This window comes from Engystomops pustulosus, chromosome 11 (genome assembly GCF_040894005.1).
Source record: "Engystomops pustulosus chromosome 11, aEngPut4.maternal, whole genome shotgun sequence".
Taxonomy (NCBI): Eukaryota; Metazoa; Chordata; class Amphibia; order Anura; family Leptodactylidae; genus Engystomops; species Engystomops pustulosus.
Window position 1 is genome coordinate 41,186,121 of NC_092421.1, and position 24,280 is coordinate 41,210,400.

A 24,280-nucleotide genomic window follows, 5' to 3' on the forward strand; every position below is an offset into this window, starting at 1 on the left:
GGGAGACGCGACACATTTTTCATAGTCGCGATCCCGGCAATACCATCTACTGTGGGCGCGACACAGTGCAACTAATCAGGGAGCGACAAAAAAATTTTCATTTAACATCGTGATCGCTCTCCTGACATATGAATACAAATAGTATTATCATAGCAGTGTGTCAGGCTGCAAGATAGCACTGGGACTGTATGAATTCTTTATTTCTGTCCCCTGTTTTCTCTGATACCCACATCATAAATAAGTGGGAGAAATAATTAACCGAGGAGGGGAGAATAGAATATAAGGGCGCCCCTACCCGAGTGTTATCCCGGGGTGTACACACATCACCCCAGTGACCTGGATAATAATGAAGCAGTTTATCATACTGCCATGAAAATTTGTTTCATATGAGCATGAATACTCGTTTAAGATTTTTAAAGATTAAATAAAAGTTAATTCTTAAATACACTCACATCTTTTCCCTTCTTCTATATTCCCTACCCTCCTTTTTTTGCCGATACATTGAGAAATAATACACATCACACAGAAATCATAGTTCATAACTATAGGTCACAGGGGTTACTTCTCAGCTTTCTGGCATTTTGGTAAATTTCTATAAAATCCTTATATCTAGGAGCACAGCCCAGCCAGGCATCTCCAAAATGTTCACTACCAGTGAAAAGAAAGTCACCATCTCCTTTCTGGACTCTGCACTGAAGCAGAGTTTTGATGGGTCCAGTCCATTTCCCGGTGCGGTCATCTGGCTGAAAAATGCTGTTTCTTTGTCTGTGAACTCTAATAGCAATGATGTCCACTTGAGAAATCTGGGTCTCCCTGTCATGGGTTACATTCATAATTGTGCCCCTCACCACTAAGGGATTGAAACAAAAACATTGTTAAAACAGTTAGTAACCACATCATTGTAGAACACATGAGATTAGCTAAATAATAATAATCTTTATTTATATAGCGCCATCAGATTCCCTAGCGATTTGCAAATTATCTCCCTGTCCCCAAACCTTTGCTACACCCAGACCTTAGATTACATGCCCCAACAACAACCTCCAGCTCCTGCCCTATGGTGAAAAGAGGAGAATTACCTTCTATTTGAACCACAGGGGGAGGTCACTGTTTTGTATAATTATTTTGTAAGTGGCACATTGGGCAACATTTTTTAAGACTTTTTTTTATGCATTGGGGAGGTTATTGCTTCATTCATTTAAATTAACAACAGAAAATCAAATCTACTCCAGGTGGCACAATGATACAATGGTACAGAACTTAGCTATAATTTATGCCATTGTCTGGGGTAGATTATGATAACCCCCCCCCAGATTTTCTAAAAGTTGCAAGTTTAGGTATAAAAACAACTCTGTGCTGAAACTTTATATATTTATTACATAAAAAAATATATCCCCGTGAGATCATACCTGACAACATTTACAATCTTCACATGTTGTTTTAGAATTTACCTTTGGGAAAGGATCAAACAATACTCTCAATAAAAATAATTATTAGGTTTCGGATTCTGAACAAGTTCTTTAGCTTTCTGGTGCATAAGAAGCTATTAACATGTGAAGTTAAAATAATTTTTTTCTATTGACTGATTTTAATTTATCTTCATTTCTTAACAAAGAACATGTTTTTCAGTGCCTCGGGGCATGCAGTGGTTAACTTAGTTTGAGTGAGTTTATGTGATTTGGATAAGTGATGTACTAAGTGCTTCAATTTCTTGTACTTAAGATGAGCCTTCTGTTTTTCAGATCTATCACAAATAAAAAGCTCATCTTAGAGGTTACTACTGCTTTTCATAAATTTAATGTTAGGATTTTGCTGAATGCTGTGCAGTCACTGAATGAATCTAGAGCTAATGGTCAGTAAAGATTTGTGTTTTTGGTAGTTAAAGGGGTATTCCCATCAGGGCGTTTACATTTAATTAAATTCATTTGCCTTATGTAAACATTTCTTCAATTGGATGTTAATAAAAAAAAATGTTCTTGTGTGAAGATAATTTTTCATAAATTATGTTGTCCCTTAGAAACCAGATCCGCTTCCTTGGATACGACCACGTCACACTCTGGCAGCGGTGGCCAGACTTGCGCTATAGAGTCCTGCCTGACCACCTGGATTCAGCAATCATTACCACAGGGTGGCTGTGCGACATGCAGTAACTCCCGGACATTTTATATGCAATAACCTTTTGTTTCTTTGTGCAATCCCTCCAGCAGAGGTGACCGTATCTGAGGAAGCCATCTCGTTTCTAAGGGACAACATGGCTACATTTATGAGAAATTATCTTCAGCAGGAACATTTTTTTAATAACATATAATTGAAGAAATGTTTATATATGGCAGATTAATGAAACTGAATGTGAGTGCCCAGACGAGAATACCCCTTTAAGTGCCACAATAGTGGATTATCATATAGGTTTGGGTGGTAGTCCAGGGGCCAAGCCCTCTAGGGGCCCATGGCCACTCAAACCACCCACCAAATTTTATACTGAGATGGGCATTCACCCATGAAATTCTCATACATCTGTTCCTGTTATCAATACATAAAATACACAAGAGCCATTTCAGTACCTCTGAACATCTTCCAAATGTCCTGAAACGGCAGATTGAAAGCAGGCAGAAGGGTCACATCCTCCACTCCCCATGAAGCTGATTTAAATACCAGATATAGGAAGTGATCCCAGACTTGTAGGGGTATAATATTCATACAGCCAAGGGCCCATGGTAGTCTTAATCCACCCATGAGATGCCCTTGTGTATATGACCTCAGACACTTCCTATATTGATAGAGATGTATAATACATGATAATGATTTATTGGTTTGATTTGGTATGATTTAATGATTTTATGGACACATACCAAAGTCACTTGTGCACACCGCCATAAGCAGGTCTTCATTATCACAAGGTCGACAAGCATCTAGAGGGAAGATGGGATGAAATGTTACACAACTAGAAAATGACAGCGATAGGAGCTTATACAAAGACTTCTAGAGTTATACCCCCACTCCAGCCTCCTCATAAATCCATTGGGCGGCAGAGCTGCGCCATAATCTGTGCCTGAACTGTAGTATGCACCCATAGTTCTTTAACTTTTATGACATAGGATCATATATAATAATTCTAAGCCTCAGCTGTATCTCTTGTATTCCCCAACTAAAACAGGGTCACAATAAAATCACTAAACTGCCAGTAGAGCAAGGTACTGTCCCAACTGTATGTGGCACTAATTCAAAAATAATATATCAATACTGTTCGCAAAGATTTGTGCCTTTTTTAGATTTGTACCTAATAAGTCTCAAAAAAAATCTGCATTTGACAAAGATGCGAAACTACACAGACAAATAGATTCAAAAAGAGGAGCGAAAAGAGCTCAGTGAAGGGGGTGGGAAAGATAAATGACCCCCTATATGTCCTTCAAATAGTGTATAGACCATCCAATCATAATGAGACAAAAAATGCCTACACACCCCTATTCCTCCACCATTACATAAAAACCAGTATACAGAACTTCAGCGTTTACACATTCTTACCTTCAACTAATCCAAGTTTTTGAAATACTGGTCCCGAAGTTTGGTTGTTAAGTAACTCATACTGAAACCCTGCTGTCCTCCTCCTCAGGTCATTAAGTGGACTGGCCTGTAAGAAGAGTGCCACTCTCTGAGAACTGTCCATGCCAAAGCAATGTACCTTCCTTACTCCATCTACCTCACTGACCAGCAGGTGTAGTTCTCTGCTCCTCTCCACATATAGGTTGGCACCTTGGAATTGCGAGTGAGGTTTAATGCAGACCGTGGTATGTTTGCTATTGATAAGGTTGGGTTCAATAATGACACGCAGGGCTCGAACAGGGTACATCCATTCCAATGAGCCCTCTGTACAGCGCAGGTGAACTTGTTCTACAGCTCGTGAACCAGAGTCCCAACTAAGACCACTGAAAAATAAATGGTGTTTATTAGAAGAGTAATAAATTAAGTATGCAATTATGCATTTTGCAGAAAATATCCTTTATACCTAACACCATATCCTTTATACCTATGCCTTATCTCTATGTAAAACTACCACACACTGAAATGATTATCCATATTTCTGCAGATCTACCTCATATCCTGTGTATTGGGTTATTTGCAGTATTTAAAGACGTATATATACAGGCAGTCCCCGGGTTACGTACAAGATAGGGTCTGGAGGTTTGTTCTTAAGTTGAATTTGTATGTAAGTCGAAACTGTATATTTTACAATTGTAGTTCCAGACAAAAAAAATTTTGTCCCCAGTGACAATTGGAGTTTAAACATTTTTTGCTGTAATGGCAATAAAGCTTCATTACAGACACCTTACAGCTGATCATTGTAATCTAAGACTTTAGTAAAGCATTCAGAAAGCTTCACAAGCTAACTATGGGTTGTCTGTAAGTCGGGTGTCCTTAAGTAGGGGACCGCCTGTAATTGGGTTTTCATTAGATAACCTGTGAATATTCTATATGTCTGCATCTTATAGATATTTCAAGTAGTCAAGATTGATTTATGGCACAATTCAGAGTTTTAGTACAATTTAGATTTCTCTTTGTTTCATCCCCGAAGTTTACTTTACTGGTAGTGATAATATTCTGCCAGTCAGCACAAAGCTATCTGGGTCTGTACTAATCTGTTATCAGCAGAATACAGAGCAAATAACACAATGTAATTACAGGAAATGGGACATAACTAATTGTTGTTGTTAGACAGATGGTTTGGGTGGAAAATATGAGATGTAAGATCTATACACATAAGTGTACAACCTGAAGTGCAGTATATTAAACAAAATATATTTCTGTAAAACCAAAGTATTATGTAAAACTACATAATAGATGTAAAATAGCACAAGTTAAGTGACATATTTATAAGTTATGCACCAGAAAAATTACAATATATGGAATATACATAAGAAACTAAGAAGCAGGCGATCAGCAGCGTTACTAATATACTGTATGTCCTGCCAGACCTGACATATACATTAATGTCTAATAAATAAATGCACTTTCATACCTTCCCATCCAGCTACAGAAGTCCCCCGCCATGCACCACATTACTCTGCTGGATAGTAGAGCCGATAGCAGGGTCAGCAGTCCTCCTGTTTTCTGCATCTTCTGACCCCACTGTGTTATCTCTTGAATAGACAAGACCCAACTGAGTGTGGATACATCTGTTTACGGCCAGCCCGCCCTATAAGCATCCTCATTCACATCTCCTTTCCATTCATTGCACTCAATTCAAACAGAAGACCGATAATATGAACACTGTATTCATGTTATTCAACTATATTCGCCTGCATTGTAAAGTGATCTTTATCATCTTGTAAGGACCAATTTTATTGTATAAACTTACATATCATTTGATTTGTTTATTTGTCTTTTAATAGTAAATCTTGTATTAAGTAACCTGCACCTATATATATATATATATTTTTTTTATGATGTAAATCAATATTCAAAAAAAAAAAAAAAAAAGTTGCAGAAAAAGTTGCATCCAGTCACTCCAGTTCCCTTCTGGTTTATGTGCTGGAACTTTTTGTGCATTTTGCAACTTTTTGTAAAGAAAAAAAAAATCCCAGACAGCAAATACAACATAAAAACATTTATTAAAGTACCAAAGACACTTTAATGAATCTGATGGGTAGCAGAGTTCCAAGAAAGACAAGAGGGGTCACTAATCATTATTTTTCTTCTTACTTTTCTTCCTTTTTTAAACATTTTTTTGGCACATTGCAATTTCTCCGCCTTTTTGGAGACCTTTTGAAATGTCCACCGGACATTTATTTTTTGTCAGAAAGACACATTTATCTTCAATTTCAGATGTTCTAAATGACGCAAATGACATTTATCATTTCAAATTATCTAATGTTTGCGACATTTTTTTTGGAAAGAAGTGACTTGAGACATCTCAAATGTCTCAAAAATAGATAAGAAAAAAATCCCCATTTAACACAAGGAAAAAGTGAGATTGATAAATTACCATCGAAGCAAACGGATAAACGACAGGCAAAAACTAGCCAAAACAAACAGAGATAAGATAAATTAACCCCAAGGTGCTGGTTTTATGATAAATGCCTCTGACTGATTGGATCTTGCAGAAAGAAATGTAGAATTGAAAGATTTCCACCCCTCCAGTATAGTGGCATATCCACTTACAGTAGATGCATTCCAAAAGTACAAGCCAAAATGCTATTTACCCTACAACCAAACTGGAAGTGCCTGCAATGCTCAATATGCACTCCTAAAGTAGGGGTTAATATATAAAATAGGCAAGTGACAATGACCTGTGACCTCAAGCAAAAGCTCCTGGTAGCAGCTTGGTGTAGTATACAAATCCTAGTGGCAGCCACCTGTAACACCTTATGCTGTATTCTGATGTCCTGACCCCGTAAAACTCCCGCTCTTCTTACAAAAGCAGTTCCCAGTCTGTTCCTAATAGTGCTCTTACTTTACTCTACAACTAAATTGTACCATACGGGTCCCTAGTGCCAACATGTTTCTTGCATCATAAGGATGCAATCATCAGGGGAACACTACTGAAGACACTGAAACATAGGCTACTATTAACCATTTTTAGGGCATTAATGGGGTCAAAGAAACTTAAACTTCAATTTAGTACCGTAGCAGTTAGCATTCAAGGTGTGAGTATCGAATCCCAAATCCAACAGAACAAAAATAAAAATTCAACATTCCACTTGCTTTAGCGTTAATTAGCTGATGCATATACTCACGTATTGTTAATGACTCAATGGGTGGACGTTAAAGATATATTACATCCATATACAGAGTGTAGGAAAAAGGTTGGGACGGTGGAAATTCTTGGCAAATACATATTATATACAATGCAAAATATGTGTCAAATATCCATTGAAACCAAACTCAACCCCCTACTCCGTGAGTTCGGGCCGGGGGGGGGGGCAACTTAAAAACCTTAAATGGAAACCCTCATTTTTTTAATGGCAAATTTGGGTTCCCCAGGAAAAATGAAAATCATTTGAGGTGACAGATGCCACTGTAATAGCTAAAAATCAAAATGTGCACATGAACGCTATAAAATACACATGAGATCCAAAATCTGAAAATAGACGTATGCAATATTTTTCTAGAAGCTATTCAATGTTATCGAATTTGAACCCTTAATTTAGAGAATTCCATATTAGAAAACTTTGAAGGCAACAAGAAAAATCCCCATCCTCCCCGGGGCGGGTACTCCCCTGTGCCCCGGGGCTACGCGATCTCCTTCCGACTGTAACACACTGAGCATGCACAGAATGCTCAGTCTGTTACAGAACACAGTGTATGTAATACATCTGTATTACACTGTGTTAGGTGAAGAACAGCTTGAACAAGCGATCAGAGGATCGCTTGTTCAAGCCAACCTGTAAAAGTAAAGAATTAAAGTTGAAAACATATAATAAAAACACTTTTTAATAAAAAGAATTAATTAACCTCTTGACGCTCAGCGTCCAATATATCGGACGCTAAGCCGATGCCGATTCAGCTCAAGATCTGATCCGAACTGGCATCAGGAAACACGGGCTGCCGGCTGTAACATATAGCCGGCACCCCAGTGTAACATCTGCGATCGGAGTGGGCTCAGATCGCGGGTGCTTAACCCGTTAAATGCCATGGTCAGCGTGACCGTGGCATCTAACCTGCTTCTGGGGGGGTCTTTCCCCCACGATCGGGCCCCCTGAACCATTTTCGGGGGGGTGCTGATCGTTGCTGTGTCATCAGTGGCCTGCAGTGTTGCCTGCAAGAAATGCCGGTAAGATGCCGTCTATGATGTGCATAGGCTGACACTGCTAATACCCTGCAATACATGAGTATTGCAGAGTTTTATCATGAACAAGCAGTCAGATGATTGCTTGCTCATGTCCCATGGTGGAAGAAGTGAAAAAGTAAAAAAAAAAGTTATTCAATAAAAAATAAAGAAAGAAATCAATAAAAATCCCCCAAAGCCCCAAAACATATAAAGAGACATGTAACTAAAAAAAAAAAGTCTAAATCATAACACAAACCCCACATATATAGTATCACCGTGTCCATGACAACCCGTAGAATAACATTAAATAATTATTGAACCCACACAATAAACGCTGTTAAACAAACTGTTATACAACCCTCCAAAAATTATGATTTTTACCTATTCAATAGCACAAAAAATGCTATAAAAAGTGATCAAAAAAACATATGTACTTCAGAATGATACTGGTGCAAAGTACAACATGTCCTGCAAAAAACAAGCCATCAACCAGCCAAAAAAGTAACAATGTTATGCCACTTGGAAGACGGAAATACAAAAATGATAGATTTTTTCCCCACCTTAGAGTTTTATTTGACAAATTTAGTAAAACGTAAGAAAAAATATTCATGTCTTGTATCCCCGTAATCGTCTTGACCTGTAGAATAAAAATAACATGATTATTAGGCTAAACGGTGAACAAAAAAAAAAGAGTAAAAAATCCAGTGCAGAATTGATGCTTTTCTACTCCTGCCCTCAAAACAAAGTTCTGAAATTACCTACCCCAAAATTGTAACACTGGAAAAAGCATCTCATCCCGCAAAAAATATGCCCCAATAACGAAAAAGCAAAAATGTTATAGCCTTCAAAAAGGGACCAATGAGGAAACTAAAATCCTGGCAGCTGCATGGTACTCCTTCCCTTCTGTGCCTCGCTATGCGCCCATAAAACAAGTCACGGCCACATGTGGGGGGCCTCTGTACTCAGGAGAAATTAAAGAACAAATTTTATGGTGGGTTTTCTCTTTTTATCTTTTGGAAATGTGTAAATTTTAGGGCTAAATGAACGTATAACCGGCACAATTTGACCTTCTAAATTTCACCCCCATTTTGATTCAATTACTCTGAAGATCTCAAGGGGTTAACAATCTTCATAAAAGCTGTTTCTGATAGTTTGTGGGGTGCAGATTTGACAATGGGTTGGTTATATAGGGGGTTTTGATGCTAAATATTTAAAATTTCATTCAAAACTGTATTTATCCCCAAAATAGTCAATTCTGAAAATCCGGAAAAGCGATATTCAATTTGTAAGCCGCGTGATGTCAAAATAAATTATCCAGACATTTCCAAAATTATGAAAATGTAAATTAGACATATGGGAAATGATATTCAGCAATATATTTAGGTGGTAAATCTATCTGCCTGAAAACGCAATGATTTCGAATTTCGAAAATGGCAAATTCTTATTTTTTTTGTAAATAAACGCAAAACTTATCAGCCAAAATTTACCACTAAAATGAAGTATAACATGTGGGGAAAAAACAATCTCAGAATCGCTTTGATAAGTAACAGTGTTCAAAAGTTATAACCATATAAAGCGACGCATGTCGGCATCCAAAAAATCGGGCTGAGCCTTAAGCTACAAAATGGCTGCATCCTTAAGGGGTTAAATAAAGTTAAAGTCCCCTAAACACAAATATTCTCTATACAGTTCTAATAAAGTAAAAAAAACACTTACCGTATATACTCGTGTATAAGCCGAGTTTTTCAGCACAAAAAATGTGCTTAAAAACGTCCCCTCGGCTTATACACGAGTCACAAGTTAAAATACAACACTTAAAAATACTTAAAAAATAATAAACTTATATACTCACCCTCCGGTGGCCCCGATCTGCAGCGCTGCTCCCCCGATGTCCGTGCGGGTCCTCTTCTGGCTTCCGCGCCGATCTTCTGTCTTCTGTACATCGCGCTGGGTGCCGCTATTGCTCTCTCCTGGGCGATGTACAGAAGACGGCGCGGAAGCCAGAAGAGGACCCGCGCGGACATCGGGGGAGCAGAGCTGCAGATCGGGGCCACCGGAGGGTGAGTATATAAGTTTATTATTTTTTTAAAGGCTGGGCAGCGCTGTATACTACTGGGGGCAGGCTGGGCAGCGCTGTATACTACTGGGGGCAGGCTGGGAAGTGCTTATACTACTGGAGGGCAAGCTGGGCAGTGCTGTATACTACTGGGGGCAGGCTGGGCAGTGTTGTATACTACTGGGGGCAAGCTGGGGTGGCTGTATACTACTGGGGGCAGGCTGGGATGGCTGTATACTACTGGGGGCAGGCTGTATACTATAGGGGGCTGGCTATAAACTGGGGGGGGGAGTCTGTGACCAATCCATTTCCCACTCACGGCTTATACTCGAGTCAATAGGTTTTCCCAGTTTTTGGTGGTAAAATTAGGGGTCTCGGCTTATACTCGGGTCGGCTTATACTCGGGTATATACGGTAATCACTAAAAAAAAAACACATATTTGGTATCGCTGCGTCCGTAACAATCTGTACAATAACTTAGAAACATTATTGGACCCACTCAGTGAACACTATAAAAACAAAAACCCCAAAAAACGCCAAAAATGTAAATTTTTCATAAAATCCCAACAGCAACTCAACACGTGAAAAATAAGCCCTAAACAAGCTATGGGGTATTTTTATACTCAGGAGATATTGGGGATCAAACTTTGTGGACCGTTTTGGTATTTTATCCACTGAGAATTTGTGCATTTTATGAAAAACCAAAGGAAACAAACAGAGACATTCCTATCTTTTAAAAAGAAAGGTTGTTTTCCATGTCATAACTGTGTAAACTGTATTATTGCCAAGGAGACACCTTTACGGACAGACGTACAGGCAAGGAATACAGTATTAGACATTATCTAACGTGCAGTTCCTGCTTTGTCATATACCTCATGGAATGTCCCTCTGGTCTGTGGTATGTAGGAGAAAGAAGCACAGAGCTCAAAGTGAGACTTTATAACCACAGACAGTCTATCAGGGACAAAAGGATGGATACGGATAATTGATCTTGTCCCACCACATAGATTAGGAGGGGACAGAATCTGTAGGTTGCATCGCAAAGAATTAGAATGGATACATAGACTCCAGACATTAAAACCTAATGCTCTGAACATTGAATTCAGAACCTCAGACTTAGTCTAGGAATGATCACGTGACCCCGAATATACCCACAATCCTTAGTATTGAGCACAATCAGGTGATTTGGCGCATGCGCAGTTGACTATGCGGGACGCCAAGTCACATACACTGACACAAGCTGATCCTATGGTGAGCGATTGATCCCTATTTTTTATACACTGTATCACTTTATATGAATTTATGGATTATATTGTACTTTATAAATTATATGAATTTCATCACCAACATGAATTGTTGACACAGAATTGTATAAATTTTGTAATGATGTCACTTCCTTTGGATTTAATATAAATGTTTCACACTTGTGTGTACACCTTGCTTGAGGAAGACACCAGGCCATAGGAGCCGAAACGTAGCTGTTTGGCACATGTTGGAATAAATAAGTACCTGTTTTTACACTTATATTTTGGAGTGCTGCGTTTTTTTCGCATTTTTATATCTTGGAAGGATCAATGGTCCAAATCCTGGGACGTGCACCCGATTGTCATTTTTTCATATATAGCCGTAAGAGTGCCACTACTGCTTTTTTGACATATATGTGATAGATAGGATATAGATAGATATGGTGTCATTGGTCAGCTGATTGTAGTTTTTTTGAGAGCTGAAAACCATGGTTGCTATGGGCCAAAAAAGGTACTAAATGAGGAATGAGAGGCAAAACACTTTACAGTGCAAATCAATATCAGCCTATAATTCATTTCTGGTGAACAAAAATATGTGACTTATGATTGATGATAATCTTGATGCAGCAGTAGACACTTTTTTTGTGAGCATACTTTAAGCCAAGATATCTGTGAATGTTGCCACGTTTTATACCATGTTTGTTTCTCAGAAGCCTCTGCCATTTTCCTTACAAACCACCTCTCTCAGAGACGGCCCTGTAATGAGCCCCCTTAAATTTTTTTCTTAAAGCAATGAATTTTATTAGCATAAAATAAGAGAAACACCCACACAAGAACTGTGGAATAGAGTCTCTCCATAGGGTGAAGCTCTATAGGGTATTGTCTTTGGCCATCTGTTATCTTGTCACAGGGAAATAGAAAGAGGAATCAACAAGGGACTCATCAAGAAATATCCACCACAAAAAAAGAAGCCTTGGACAAAGAATAATCTAAAACGTAATACACTTTACTGCAATAGATTACTAGAGGTTTCTTTATTAACTCAAGACAACATTATTAACCAAATTGGGCCTCTGGATTACAATTAATGTTCACATCTAGGCACTAAATTGTAGTATTACTTATATATAACTTTTTATATATTGGTCTTTTATGGCCACTTTTAGTTTTTTATTATACACTTAAAAATATAAATAAAACCTTTTTTTGTTAATTTTTTTCATGAGACAAACTTACTTTACATTACTGTACATTAAAGATTTTTTTTCTCTTAAATACTGTTCATACACTTGTCTTATCCCTCATGCTATTTGTATTTTTTGTGGCTTTCTCATGTTCCAGTGTATTTTTTTACACAAAGCTGTGGTTTCCTCTTGCCCTAAGAAAAAAACTCAGAGCAGGTCCTATTCTTGGCCATGTTTTCGGCTCTACCCTCCCATAGAAGTCTAAAAAATACAGAAGCAGCACAGGTGTCATCCATGTGACATCCGTATTTGCAGATCACTTGCTAGGTAACACAATCATGCAACACCTCAAGGGGTTGGGACAAGTTATTTACATAATTTGCCCGCCTGCTGTTTTTTTTTTTTGCAGATCTGCAAAAAAGGAATAACATATGGGTGACACATGGATTGTTGTTTGTGACAAACAAACTGCTCAGGTTTGCTTATGATAAGAACTGGCTAAGGTTTACCGGAATGCTAGCACCAGGGATGAAAGGGGAATGTAACATGGCCCTGGAAAAATTTTTAAATGTGGCCCCATTTAAGAGGTGGGTCCTGTTGGGTCTGGTATGGTACTATGTTAGATGTAGACCTAGTAAACCTTAGTAGGCTTTTCTCAAAATTTGCTTTAGTCACATAAATCGTGACATGTTGTTTACAGGGCAATCTGCGAGTGCGGTCTGGAATATATAGGTAAAACTATACAGCAGTTTTGCAGGAGAATAGGCGCCCATTTGGGCGATATAGCCAACCACAGAGACACCCCACTAGTGAGACACATTAATCAGGAGCATAATGGATGGACGGATGCCATTAAATTCCGTGGCATTACTAAAAAACCATGCAGCCCAAGAGGTGGTATTTGGGACAGAACTGTTCTTCAATGTGAAGCGAGATGGATTTTACGTCTCCAAACAGTATCCCCTGGTGGCCTAAACAAGTCTCTTAGCTTTGCATACTTTTTAGATTTGTAATTCGAGCCTTTCCTTTTTACAAATGGATTGGCTCAACTCAGTATTGATACTTACCTTTGTTTTGGAGCCTTGAGTAGGCTTGATAGCCTCGGATAGCTGTACTTTTCATAGCCCATACCCCTGTCCCTATAAAGTAAGTTACCTGCTCGAATACCATATAAATATTCCAAATTTTCCGTCCATCTTACCCACTCTCCTCCACAGTTGTATATCACTGCCCCCCTGTAGTCAATAACAATATGTACTAAGTATTGTGATAAAGACGAATAAGACTAGACACAACTCAGTACAGTGAATACAGTTGGGAGAGAGTATGAGCGTAATATGTAAGACGGACAATTGAGGACCGCCCTTCCACACCCACTGGGATGATGTCGCGTGAGGGGCGTGTCTCAAAGCTCCAAAGTAAGGATGAACTGCAAACGATGACACACTTCCCAGTCGGAGCAGGCACAGGGGCAGACAGCTGCTTTATCTGGCCCACGAGCAGGAGTTTGGCGCACACGCCATAGACTGTCGCTGTAGCCAGACTGACTGGACCACTCCAGATATGCAGTATTATTAATCTAAGCCCCTGATGAATCTGGTGCTACCCTAGATATAACGCTTTGGTACTCTGTTGAAGTGTAGGGCAAGCTAGTTGAGGACTAGCTGTGGACTGTCCATGTTAGGACAGGAGCTTCTGGGATGTATGAGGGTCAGTGTTTACAATATTGTTTAATAGATCTGAGTAGAATAATTCACCATTGTGAAACTTCTAGGCTGCTATTCTTTTTCACTGATGCTTATTCATGTGTTGCTTCTCTGTGGTGAGGTATAGGATCACATTGCGGAGTAATGTCTACCCTCCCTCCTGCACTGCCTCTGATTAAATATTGCTGGTTCTCTAGTCACATAAAAAATGGTTTCCTCTGTATACATGTTAACTGTTATTGTTCTCTGTGTCAGGAAGATGAGCTGTTAAAAAAAATGACAAAACTTTTTTATTTTTCCGTTTACAAAGCTTAGTGTGGGCCTGTGTTCTGCATAACAAATTTCACTTTCTAGTGGTGGTAACATTTAAGATTCCAAGCTGAAAATAAATGTGGTGAAATTGACAAAAAAATTTACATTTGTGCCATTTTCTTTTGGGACTTGTTATTCCAGCTTTCATTTAGCATTCCAAATGACACCTCTCCTTAATTCTATGGGTTAGTACAATCATGGAGATGCCAAATTTGTATAGGTACTATTAGAATTTTAGTAGATTTTAAAATGTATTATCTTTTGTACAAAAAAAATTCTTCATTTTGGAATATTCTGAGGTCAATTACTTTTTCAGTGTATGGAGCTGTGTAAAGTGTCCTATTTTGCAGAACATGATTTGTTTTACATTGATACCTTTTTGTGGACTGTATGTCCTTTTGATGGCTTTTTATTAAGATTGTCCTGCAATAGTGACGTTTTGGACATTTTCTGCCACGGAGTTCACCGACCGAAATAACAGTTTTCATAAATTGATTGAGCGGACATTTTGGGATGCGATGATACCTAATATGTTTATGATTTTTTTGTGTTTATTTTTATATCAGTTCAAGGAGGACGATTTGAACTTTTAGGTTTTCCTTTTTATATATATATATTTTGTAACTTTTTTTATTCATTTATTTTTACAAATTTTTAGACTCCACAATTTTTTAGGCTGTCAAGGCGACCCATATGTCGCTCCCCAATGTCATCACAGACAAGCCAACACTCTGCCCTGTGAGTCCTCTCCTGTATGTCCTGGTGGGACAATGGCTTCATGCTAAAGGGCTAAATGTAAAGATCAGTGGATCCTCTGGACCCCCGCAGGAGGTGTTACTAGTCGACACCTGGGACCAGAGTCTAAGTGGCACCTGGTCTTCACCAGAGCCCGTTGCAAAGCGGGATGAACTTGCTGCGGCAGGATACCACCAGGTCGTTCCATGGTGCGACTAGCCTGCGGTGGAAGCTGAGGTCGAAGTACCTTAACGGAAGACAGTCTCGTGGCTAGGTCCAAGCACAGGGTCAGGCCGGTTGGCAGAGATGCAGCGTCAAATCCAATTCGGGGTCAGCAACAGGAGGTCCAGGCAGATGGGAAACGGGAACACAGGCACACGGGACACAGGAACACAGCAACACACAGGAACTCACAGGCTGTGAGGCACAAAGATTTTTTTTTCTGATAATGTTACAGGAGACATTTCATTGGAGCTGCAAGGTATGGGTGGCTTAGCTTAAAAGAGAGAACTCCAAGGAATCTTAGTCTGTTTCTGCTTTAACGACTAGGTCCTTTTTTGTTTTTCATTTTTCACTCCCACTTTTAAAAGACCATAACTTTTTAATTTTTCCATGTCAGGAGCTTTATTCCTTGGATCAGTAGGATCATGGGAATAGTGTTTCCATACATTTACAAAAATTAAAACCTCCTGTATTCCAATGGGCAAATCAAAAACATAGTGTAAAAAATAACAAAACACATTTTAATTTAATTGCATGCCTGCCTTAAAAGGAGCAGCTAACATCGTTTCAGTGATTGCCCCATTAACACAGGTGTGGGTGTTGATGAGGACAAGACTGGAGATCAAGCTGTCATGATAAGTAAGAATCACACCACTGGACACTTTAAAAGAAGGCTGGTGCTTGGCATCGTTTCTCTTCTGTTAACCATGGTTATCTCTAAGGAAACAGGTGCAGTCATCATTGCATTGCATAAAACTGGCCTAACAGGGAAGAGTATCGCAGCTCGAAAGATTGCACCTCATTTAACAATCTATCGCATCATCAAGGAATTCAAGGAGAGAGGTTCCATTTGTTGCCAAAAAGGCTCCAGGGCGCCCAAGAAGGACCAGCAAGCTCCAGGGCTGTCTCTTAAAAGTGTTTCAGCTTCAGGATCAGGCTACCAGCAGTGCAGCGCTTGCTCAGGAATGGCAGCAGGCAGGTGGGAGTGCATCTCCACATACTGTAAGGCAGAGACTATTGGAGCAAGGCCTGGTGTCAAGGAGGGCAGCAAAGAAGCCACTTCTCTCCAGAAAAAACATCAGTGACAGACTGATATTCTGCAAATGCTGCAGGGAGTGGACCGCTCAGGACTGGGCTAAAGACATTTTCTCTGATGAATCCCCTTTCCAATTGTTTGGAACATCTGGAAAACATCTTGTTCAGAGAAGACAAGGTGAGTGATACCACCAATCTTGTCTCATGCCAACTGTAAAGCATCCTACAACCATTCATATGTGGGGTTGCTTCTCAGCCAAGGGAATCGGCTCTCTCACAGTCTTGCCTAAAAACACATCCATGAATAAAGAATGGTACCAGAATGTCCTCCAAGAGCAACTTCTCCCTACCGTCCAAGAGCAGTTTGGTGATCAACAATGCCTTTTCCAGCATTATGGGGCCCCTTGCCATAAAGCAAAGGTGATAACTAAATGTCTCAGGGAACAAAACATAGAGATTTTGCGTCCATGCCCTGGAAACTTCCCAGATCTTAATCCCATTGAGAACTTGTGGTCAATCATCAAGAGACGGGTGGACAAACAAATACCAACAAATTGTGACAAAATGCAAGCACTGATTGTGCAAGAATGAACTGCTATTAGTCAGGATTTGTTGCAAAAGTTGATAGAGAGCATGCCAGGGATAATTGCAGAGGTCCTGAAGAAGAAGGATCAACACTGCAAATATAGACTTGGTGCATTAACTCATTCTAACTGTCAATAAAAGATTTTGTTACTCATAATATGATTGCACTTGTATTTCGGTATGTGATAAAAAACATCTGACAAACACACATGAAAACCAGAGGGCCCCAGATCATGTGAAAATATAATATTTGCGTTATTCTCAAAACTTATGGCCATGACTGTTGAGGCTGACAGTGTGCCTTTAAGATGACGTCATAGATGCCTTCTTGATGGCACTGTCTGTAGGCAGCCCTGGGGCCATAGCAACGATCGGCACCCCCCAAAGACTGCGTGGTGGAGCTGACCCCCAAAGGCACTTTAAATGCAACAGGTTAAACGCCCGCAATTGGGGTCCACTCCAACCGCAGGCGTTACATTGGGTTGTCGGCTGTTAGTTACAGCAGGCACCCTGTGTATCCTGATGACGGTTCGGCTCAAATCTTGACTAACAGGTTAAACAATAACAAAGCCCCTGGACCTGAAAACATATTCTTCCATCCTAGTCCTTTATGTAGCAACAGTTTTCAATTATGTTCTGACCACTGGTATAAATCCTAAAGAAATGCTTTAAAGGGGTTTTCCTACGAAATAAAATTTTCACATTTCAATCCCCTAGTGATGTTAACACAATAAAGGTCATTTTAACGCTTTACTTTACAATTTTACTCCGTTTTATTGCTGTTTTAGCTCCTATCACTCCCTCTGCTTCTCAGTGTAAAATCCCAGGGTGTGGGCAGGGCCTCTCTAAGCAGACAAATTATGCTCCATCTAGTTCTGTGGGGTGAAAATGTGGTTACATTATTAGGGTACAGGTGTATATACACTTTCATCTGGCTTCTGACATTGTACTAACACATTGACACTTAGAAAGAGAGATGAGACAGATCAGATATGCATGAGATGATTACACAGAGGCTGCAGACTTTTACATTGTTACACTGTGAGCTGTGCTACATCTCACAGATATGTGCCAGCCTCCCCCTTTCCCTGGATCCCTTATATCCTTGTAGCTTGTTGTTTGCTGCCTCTCTCTCTCTCTGCTCACAATCTCCTGGCAGGATGTAAGAGTCTCTAAGCTCCGTGCAGCGGGCGTGGCTACAGACACACAGCAGAGACACAGAAAACTCATCTCCACGATCTCACACAGAATCCATGATGGTGCCCGACCCAAAGTCAAAAGTTGCTGGGTCGTGTCCAGGGGCAACTGAAATTGTGTACACCAGGACTGATAGACACAGGTTGAACTTATATCTGTGAAATGCTGTATTTTTGTTAATAACAGTGAATTAGAGAATGTGTTATTTTGTTATCCTGAGTATATATAAGATATTGTCTTCGTGGGAATACCCCTTTAAGTATTTCTTAGCATATCTATTAGCCTGGTAAATCCTCGGATACATCTTATAACTTCCGCCCTGTATCTTTCCTGAACACAGACCTTAAGTTATTTTTAGAGATGAGCGAGCACTAAAATGCTCGAGTGCTCGTTACTCGAGTGCTCGTTTCGAATAACGAACCCCATTGGAGTCAATGGGAGACTCAAGCATTTTTCAAGGGGACCAAGGCTCTGCACAGGGAAGCTTGGCCAAACACCTGGATCCCTCAGAAATTGATGGAAACACCACGGAAATTGACAGGAAACAGCAGGGGCAGCATGCATGGATGCCTCTGAGGCTGCTTGATCGCACAATTATGCCAAAATTATGGGCAACAGCATGGCAATGACAGAGTGACCGAATGAGGCGAGATAGCATCTAAAACACCCAATAATTGACCCTGACACTATAGGGGACGGCATGCGGAGGCAGCGGCAGGCTAGAGAGTGGCATGGCGACATACGCCAAATGGACTCAGGCTTCAAAATTTTAAAAATTCTTTTTGGCGAGGATAACGTGTAGCACAGTACCTATCAGTATTTTGCCTGGTTATGGCGGCAGAGAGGAACCAAAGGAGGTGAGCAAGAAGCACTGAAATGATTTATTATGTGAACAAAAGGTTGACGGTATACTTAGTCGATAACACAGCATGGTGGCGACATAGTGACCAAGTTCCATAACGTATCTGGTGAAACACTTGAAAAATGAGCCTGACACAACTTGTTTGCTAAGGGAACGACATGTGGAGGCAGCTATGGAGACGACTTTTGGAGGCAGCTATGAAGACGGCGTCTGGAGGCTGCTATGGAGACGATGTGTGGAGGCTGCTATGGAGACAACGTGTGGAGGCAGCTGTGGAGACGACACATGGAGGCTGCTATGGAGGCAACATGTGGAGGCTGCTATGGAGACAACATGTGGAGGCTGCTATGGAGACGGCTTGTGGAGGCTGCTATGGAGAAAGACGTGTGGTGGCAGCTATCGAAACGACGTGTGGAGGCTGCTATGGAGACGACGTGTGGAGGCATGTGGGGGGGGGACTCGCACTCAGTCATACAGCTTTGCATCCATTATCAAAATGAGTGACCCATATAAAACACCAGAAAATCACAGCCGGTAAACCACCCGAAAATGTAGCCTGACACAGCTCGTTGCTAAGGGGACTATGTGCTGTATTTCCTCTTGCGCTCCAGCGTCTGGGGTATAGACAGTTGAAAACTGCGCATGGAGACATTGGTGGATACTGTGGAGGATCGTGGAGGCGAAATGGACAGGAAACAGCAGGGGCAGCAAGCATGGATGCCTCTGAGGCTGCCTAATCTTGTGATAGAGCTGGCGGTAAGCTGCCAGGCGAGCTTTCGACTGTCCAAGCCCCTGTCTCTCGCTTCCTCCCCACCCAAAATGGGCCTGGGGGCCAGAAGCATTTACTTTAAGCGGCTACAAACAGCACTTCTAAGAACCTTTTGTATAAGATCAAGTGTAGTACTGTTCTTATAAGTAATTGGCCTGGTTATGGCGGGGAGGGGAACGCAAACAGATGCACAAGTAGCGCTGAAATAATATCGGATGAAGATAAAAAGTTTGGTGGCATATTTTGTGGATAACACAGCAGGGTGGCGACAAAGTTAACAAGTTTGATGTGGAAACCGTTAAAACAACCCAAAATTCTGCCTGACACAGCTCGTTTGCTAAGGGGACAATGTATGAAGGCAGCTATGTGGACGACTTTTGGAGGCTGCTATGGCGATGACATGTGGAGGTATCAATGGAGACAATGGGGCAGATTTATCAAGCTGTCTGAAAGTCAGAATATTTCTAGTTGCCCATGGCAACCAATCACAGCTCAGCTTTCATTTTACCAGTGCTCATGAATATTTTAAAGGGGAGCTGTGATTGGTTGCCATGGGCAACTAGAAATATTCTGACTTTCAGACTGTGTGTTAAATCTGCCCCAATGTGTGGAGGCAGTTATAAAGACGACGTGTGGAGACAATTAAATTTGGATAGTGCCTGTATGTGGCAGTCCAAAAAAGTTTTCAAACCAGAGAAGTGGGTAGGTGGCCCTCCAGAAAAATTAAATAGATTGAGTGCCTGTATGTTGTAGTCCTAAGAAGTTTTCAAAACAGAGGAGCGGGTAGGTGGCCCTCCAGAAAAATTAAATACATAGAATATCTGTATGTGGCACTCCCAAAAATAGAGTACTATAGCTAGAGCCAGTTGGCCCTGGCAAAAAATAGCCAGTTTCCTCTGCTTTAGTGTACTAAGAGGAGGAGAAGGAGGAGAATGAGGAGGAGGAGTGCATACATGTATCCATGCTACGACTGCGATCCCAGCAGACATCGCTTGTGCACTCCTTGTGTGGTGGATTCACACGCTAAATATACCCCATTGTGCCTGGATTCTCATCGGAGACCTACGAAAGGGTGAGCCGCACGTACACTTTCTTTTATTTCATTGCTATACATGAGAATTATTCAGGTTGAGCTGCTTTCACCTGGTGGAGAATGGAAATCATGAGAAATCCAGGCTTGATTTATCTTGATAAGCGTCAGCCTGTCAGTGCTGTCAGTCGACAGGCGTGTACCCTTATCGGTGATAATTTCACCAGCTGCACTTAAAACCCGCTCTGGCAACACGCTAGCGGCAGGGCAGCTTTGAAACCCAGTAGTTGTAGGGAGCTGTGTGATCATTTAGGACAATGGTATGGTCAGCTACGTACTCCCTCACCATCTTTCTGTACAGATCAGCCCTACTCTGCCGAGACTGGGGACAGGTGACAGTGTCTTGCTGGGGTGACATAAAACTGGCAAAGGCCTTGTAAAGCGTACCCCTGCCAGTGGTGGACAAGCTGGCTGTTCGCCTACTCTCCCTCGCTACTTGTCCCGCAGAAGTACGCCCTCTGCCGCTAGCGCTGTCAGAAGGGAAATACTGTTTCAGCTTGTGCACCAGGGCCTGCTGGTATTCATGCATTCTCACACTCCTTTCCTCTCCAGGGATGAGAGTGGAAAGATTTTGCTTGTACCGTGGGTCCATGAGAGTGAATACCCAGTAATAGGTGCTGGAATAAATTCTTTGAATGCGAGGGTCACAGGATAGGCAGCCTAGCATGAAATCTGCCATATGCGCCAGAATCCCAACGCGCAAGAATTCACTCCCCTCACTGGACTGACTCTCCATTTCCTCCTCCTCCAACTCCTCTTCTTCTGCCCATACATGCTGAACAGTTAAGGACTGAGCAATGCTCCCCTCTTCTGTCTCACCAACATTCTCCTCCTCTTCCTCCTCATCCTCCTCCACCTCCTCTGATACGCGCTGAGAAACAGACCGGAGGGTGCTCTGGCTATCAACAAGGGAATCTTCTTCCCCTGTCTCTTGTGACGAGCGCAAAGCTTCCGACTTCATGCTGACCAGAGAGAATTTCAACAGCCCAAGCAGCGGGATGGTGAGGCTGTTGATGGCGGCATCACCACTGACCATCTGTGTTGACTCCTCAAGGTTACTCAGCACCTGACAGATATCAGACATCCACGTCCACTCCTCATTGTAGACTTGAGGAAGCTGACTGACCTGACTACCAGTTCTGGTGGAAGTTGACATCTGGCAGTCTACAATCTCTCTGCGCTGCTGGTAAACTCTGGATAACATGGTTAATGTTGAATTCCACCTCGTGGGGACGTTGCACAACAGTCGGTGAGCGGGCAGTTGGAGGCGGCGCTGCGCTGCCCTGAGAGTGGCATGTACCTTCGTGAGCAAATCATACAGATTGGGGTATGTCTTGAGGAACCGCTGAACTATGAGATTTATAACATGGGCCAGCCATGGCGCATGTGTTAGTCTGCCGAGTTGCAGAGCCGCCACCAGGTTAAGGCCGTTGTCACACACAACCATGCCTGGCCTCAGGTTCAGCGGTGCCAGCCACAGATCAGTCTGCGCCGTGATGCCCTGTAATAGCTCTTGGGTGGTGTGCCTTTTATTGCCTAGGCTCAGCAGTTTGAGAACCGCCTACTGTCGCTTAGCAACGACACTGCTGCTGTGCCTAGAGCTACCGACTGATGGCGCCATTCCCACGGATGGTAATTCGAAGGAGGAGGTGGAGGAGGGGTGGGCGGAGGAGGAGGCATAGTAGGTCTGAGAGACTTGGGCCGAGGTAGGCCCCGCAATCATCGGCGTCGGCAGTATATGAGCAGCCCCAGGGTCAGACTCATTCCCAGCCTCCACCAAGTTAAACCAATGTGCCGTCAGTGATACATAGTGGCTTTGCCTGGCAGCACTTGTCCACGTGTTCGTAGTTAGGTGGGCCTTGTCAGAAACGGCGTTGGTTATGGCATGAATGTTGTTGTTTGACACGTGCTGGTGCAGGGATAGGATGGCACATCGGGAAAAGTAGTGGCGGCTGGGGACCAAATACCGAGGGGCAGCCGCCGCCAAGAGGTTGTGAAAGGCCTCGGTCTCTACCAGCCTATAGGGCAGCATCTCCAGGCTGAGTAATTTGGAGATGTGGTTGTTGAGGGCTTGGGCGTGTGGGTGTGTGCAACTGTATTTCCTCTTGCGCTCCAGCGTCTGGGGTATAGAGAGCTGGACGCCGCGCATGGAGACATTGGTGGAGGCAAAGGTGTGGTTTTCGCTGGGGAGGTGTTTGTGCCAGGGTCCTGGGCAGGGTGCTGACTAGCAGTGGTGGCCCCGGCCGGAGGTGAACGGCCTTGGTTCCATTGAGTGGGGTGTTTAGCATTCAAATGCCTGCGCATGCTGGTGGTGGTTAAGCTAGTAGTGGTGGAACCTCTGCTGATCCTGGTGTGGCACAGGTTGCACACCACAGTCCGTCGTTCATCTGCTGTTTCTTTAAAGAACCTCCAGACTTCAGAAAATCTAGCCCTCGCCACTATGTGAAACATTTGGCGCTGATGCACCAGCTCTGGCCCTGCCTCTCCGTCTGGCCCCACCACTGCCTCTTCCAACCTTTTCTCGTATAGGACTCGCCTCTGTCTCACAAGCACTGTGTTCACCTGGCCTATCAACCCAGCTTGGGTCTGTCAACTCATCATCCTCCGATCCCTCAGTCTGCTCCCCCTTCGGACTTCCTGCCCTGACAACAACTTCACCACTGTCTGACAACCGTGTCTCCTCATCGTCCGACACCTCTTTACACACTTTTTCCACTACGTCAAGAAGGTCATCATGACCCACAGACTGCGACCGGTGGAAAACCTGGGCATCGAGAAAGAGCTCAACAGCAACCTGACAAGTGGTTTGTGACTCTGGGAAGGGTCCAGAAAACAGTTCCTCAGAGTATGCTGGCTCAAATGCCAAATTTTCCTGGGAGGGGCAGACTGGGGGGAAGGAGGTTGAGGTGGAGGAGCTGGAGGAGTGCTCACTTGGGTAACATGGGTGGACTGCGTGGAAGACTGACTGGGGGACAAATGGCTAGAAGCATTGTCCACAATCCAAAACATCACCTGTTAACACTGTTCTGGCATCAACAGTGCTCTACCACGAGTCCCAGTAACTTGAGACATGAAGCTAGGGAGTGTAGCTCTGCGGCGTTCCCCTGCTCCTTCATCAGCAGGTGGTGTCTCACCCCGCCCAGGACCACGGCCTCTGACCCCTTCAGTAATTGGACGCCCACGCCCTCTACCCCTAGCCCTTGGGTACAAAATTTTCAAAATTAAAGTCTATTATAGACAAAACAGAAAAATAAATGGTCATTTTTTTTTTTTTATGGAACAAAATGTGCAGAAGAAATCAGACAGCAACCACAGAAGATGATTGCTATGGCTAGTTTCTAACCTACACTGACAGCACACAAAAGGATTTTGTGCTGTAACTGAGTGTGTCACTTTAACTTTTGAAAAACGCTAATGTAGCCCTAACAAGGGCTGTTGGGTTCTTGGAGAATCACTCCTGCCTAACAATAAGGTTCTTGCAAAATCACTCCTGCCTAACAGTAATCTACTAGCACCCT

The 24,280-nt window shown here is 42.2% G+C and overlaps 1 protein-coding gene across 1 annotated transcript; it reads right to left on the reverse strand.

Annotated features, from left to right (window-relative positions):
* Positions 1–541: 541 nt before the first annotated feature.
* On the reverse strand, positions 542–5,112 carry LOC140106701 (meteorin-like protein). Its single transcript, XM_072131296.1, has 4 exons — positions 5,015–5,112; positions 3,523–3,923; positions 2,850–2,909; positions 542–850 (listed from the first exon to the last, which is right to left on the reverse strand). The coding sequence occupies exons 1-4, from the start codon at positions 5,110–5,112 to the stop codon at positions 543–545; spliced, it is 867 nt and encodes a 288-aa protein (XP_071987397.1). The 3' UTR covers position 542.
* Between the last annotated feature and the right edge of the window lie 19,168 nt (positions 5,113–24,280).

Coding starts and splice junctions, on each gene's coding strand:
- LOC140106701 (XM_072131296.1), bottom strand. CDS start 5,112: ATGCAGAAAACAGGAGGACTGCTGACCCTGCTATCGGCTCTACTATCC. Junction 3,924..5,014: donor TTCTGTAGCTGGATGGGAAG/GTATGAAAGTGC, acceptor TTTATTTTTCAG/TGGTCTTAGTTGGGACTCTG. Junction 851..2,849: donor GGTGTGCACAAGTGACTTTG/GTATGTGTCCAT, acceptor TCAATCCCTTAG/TGGTGAGGGGCACAATTATG.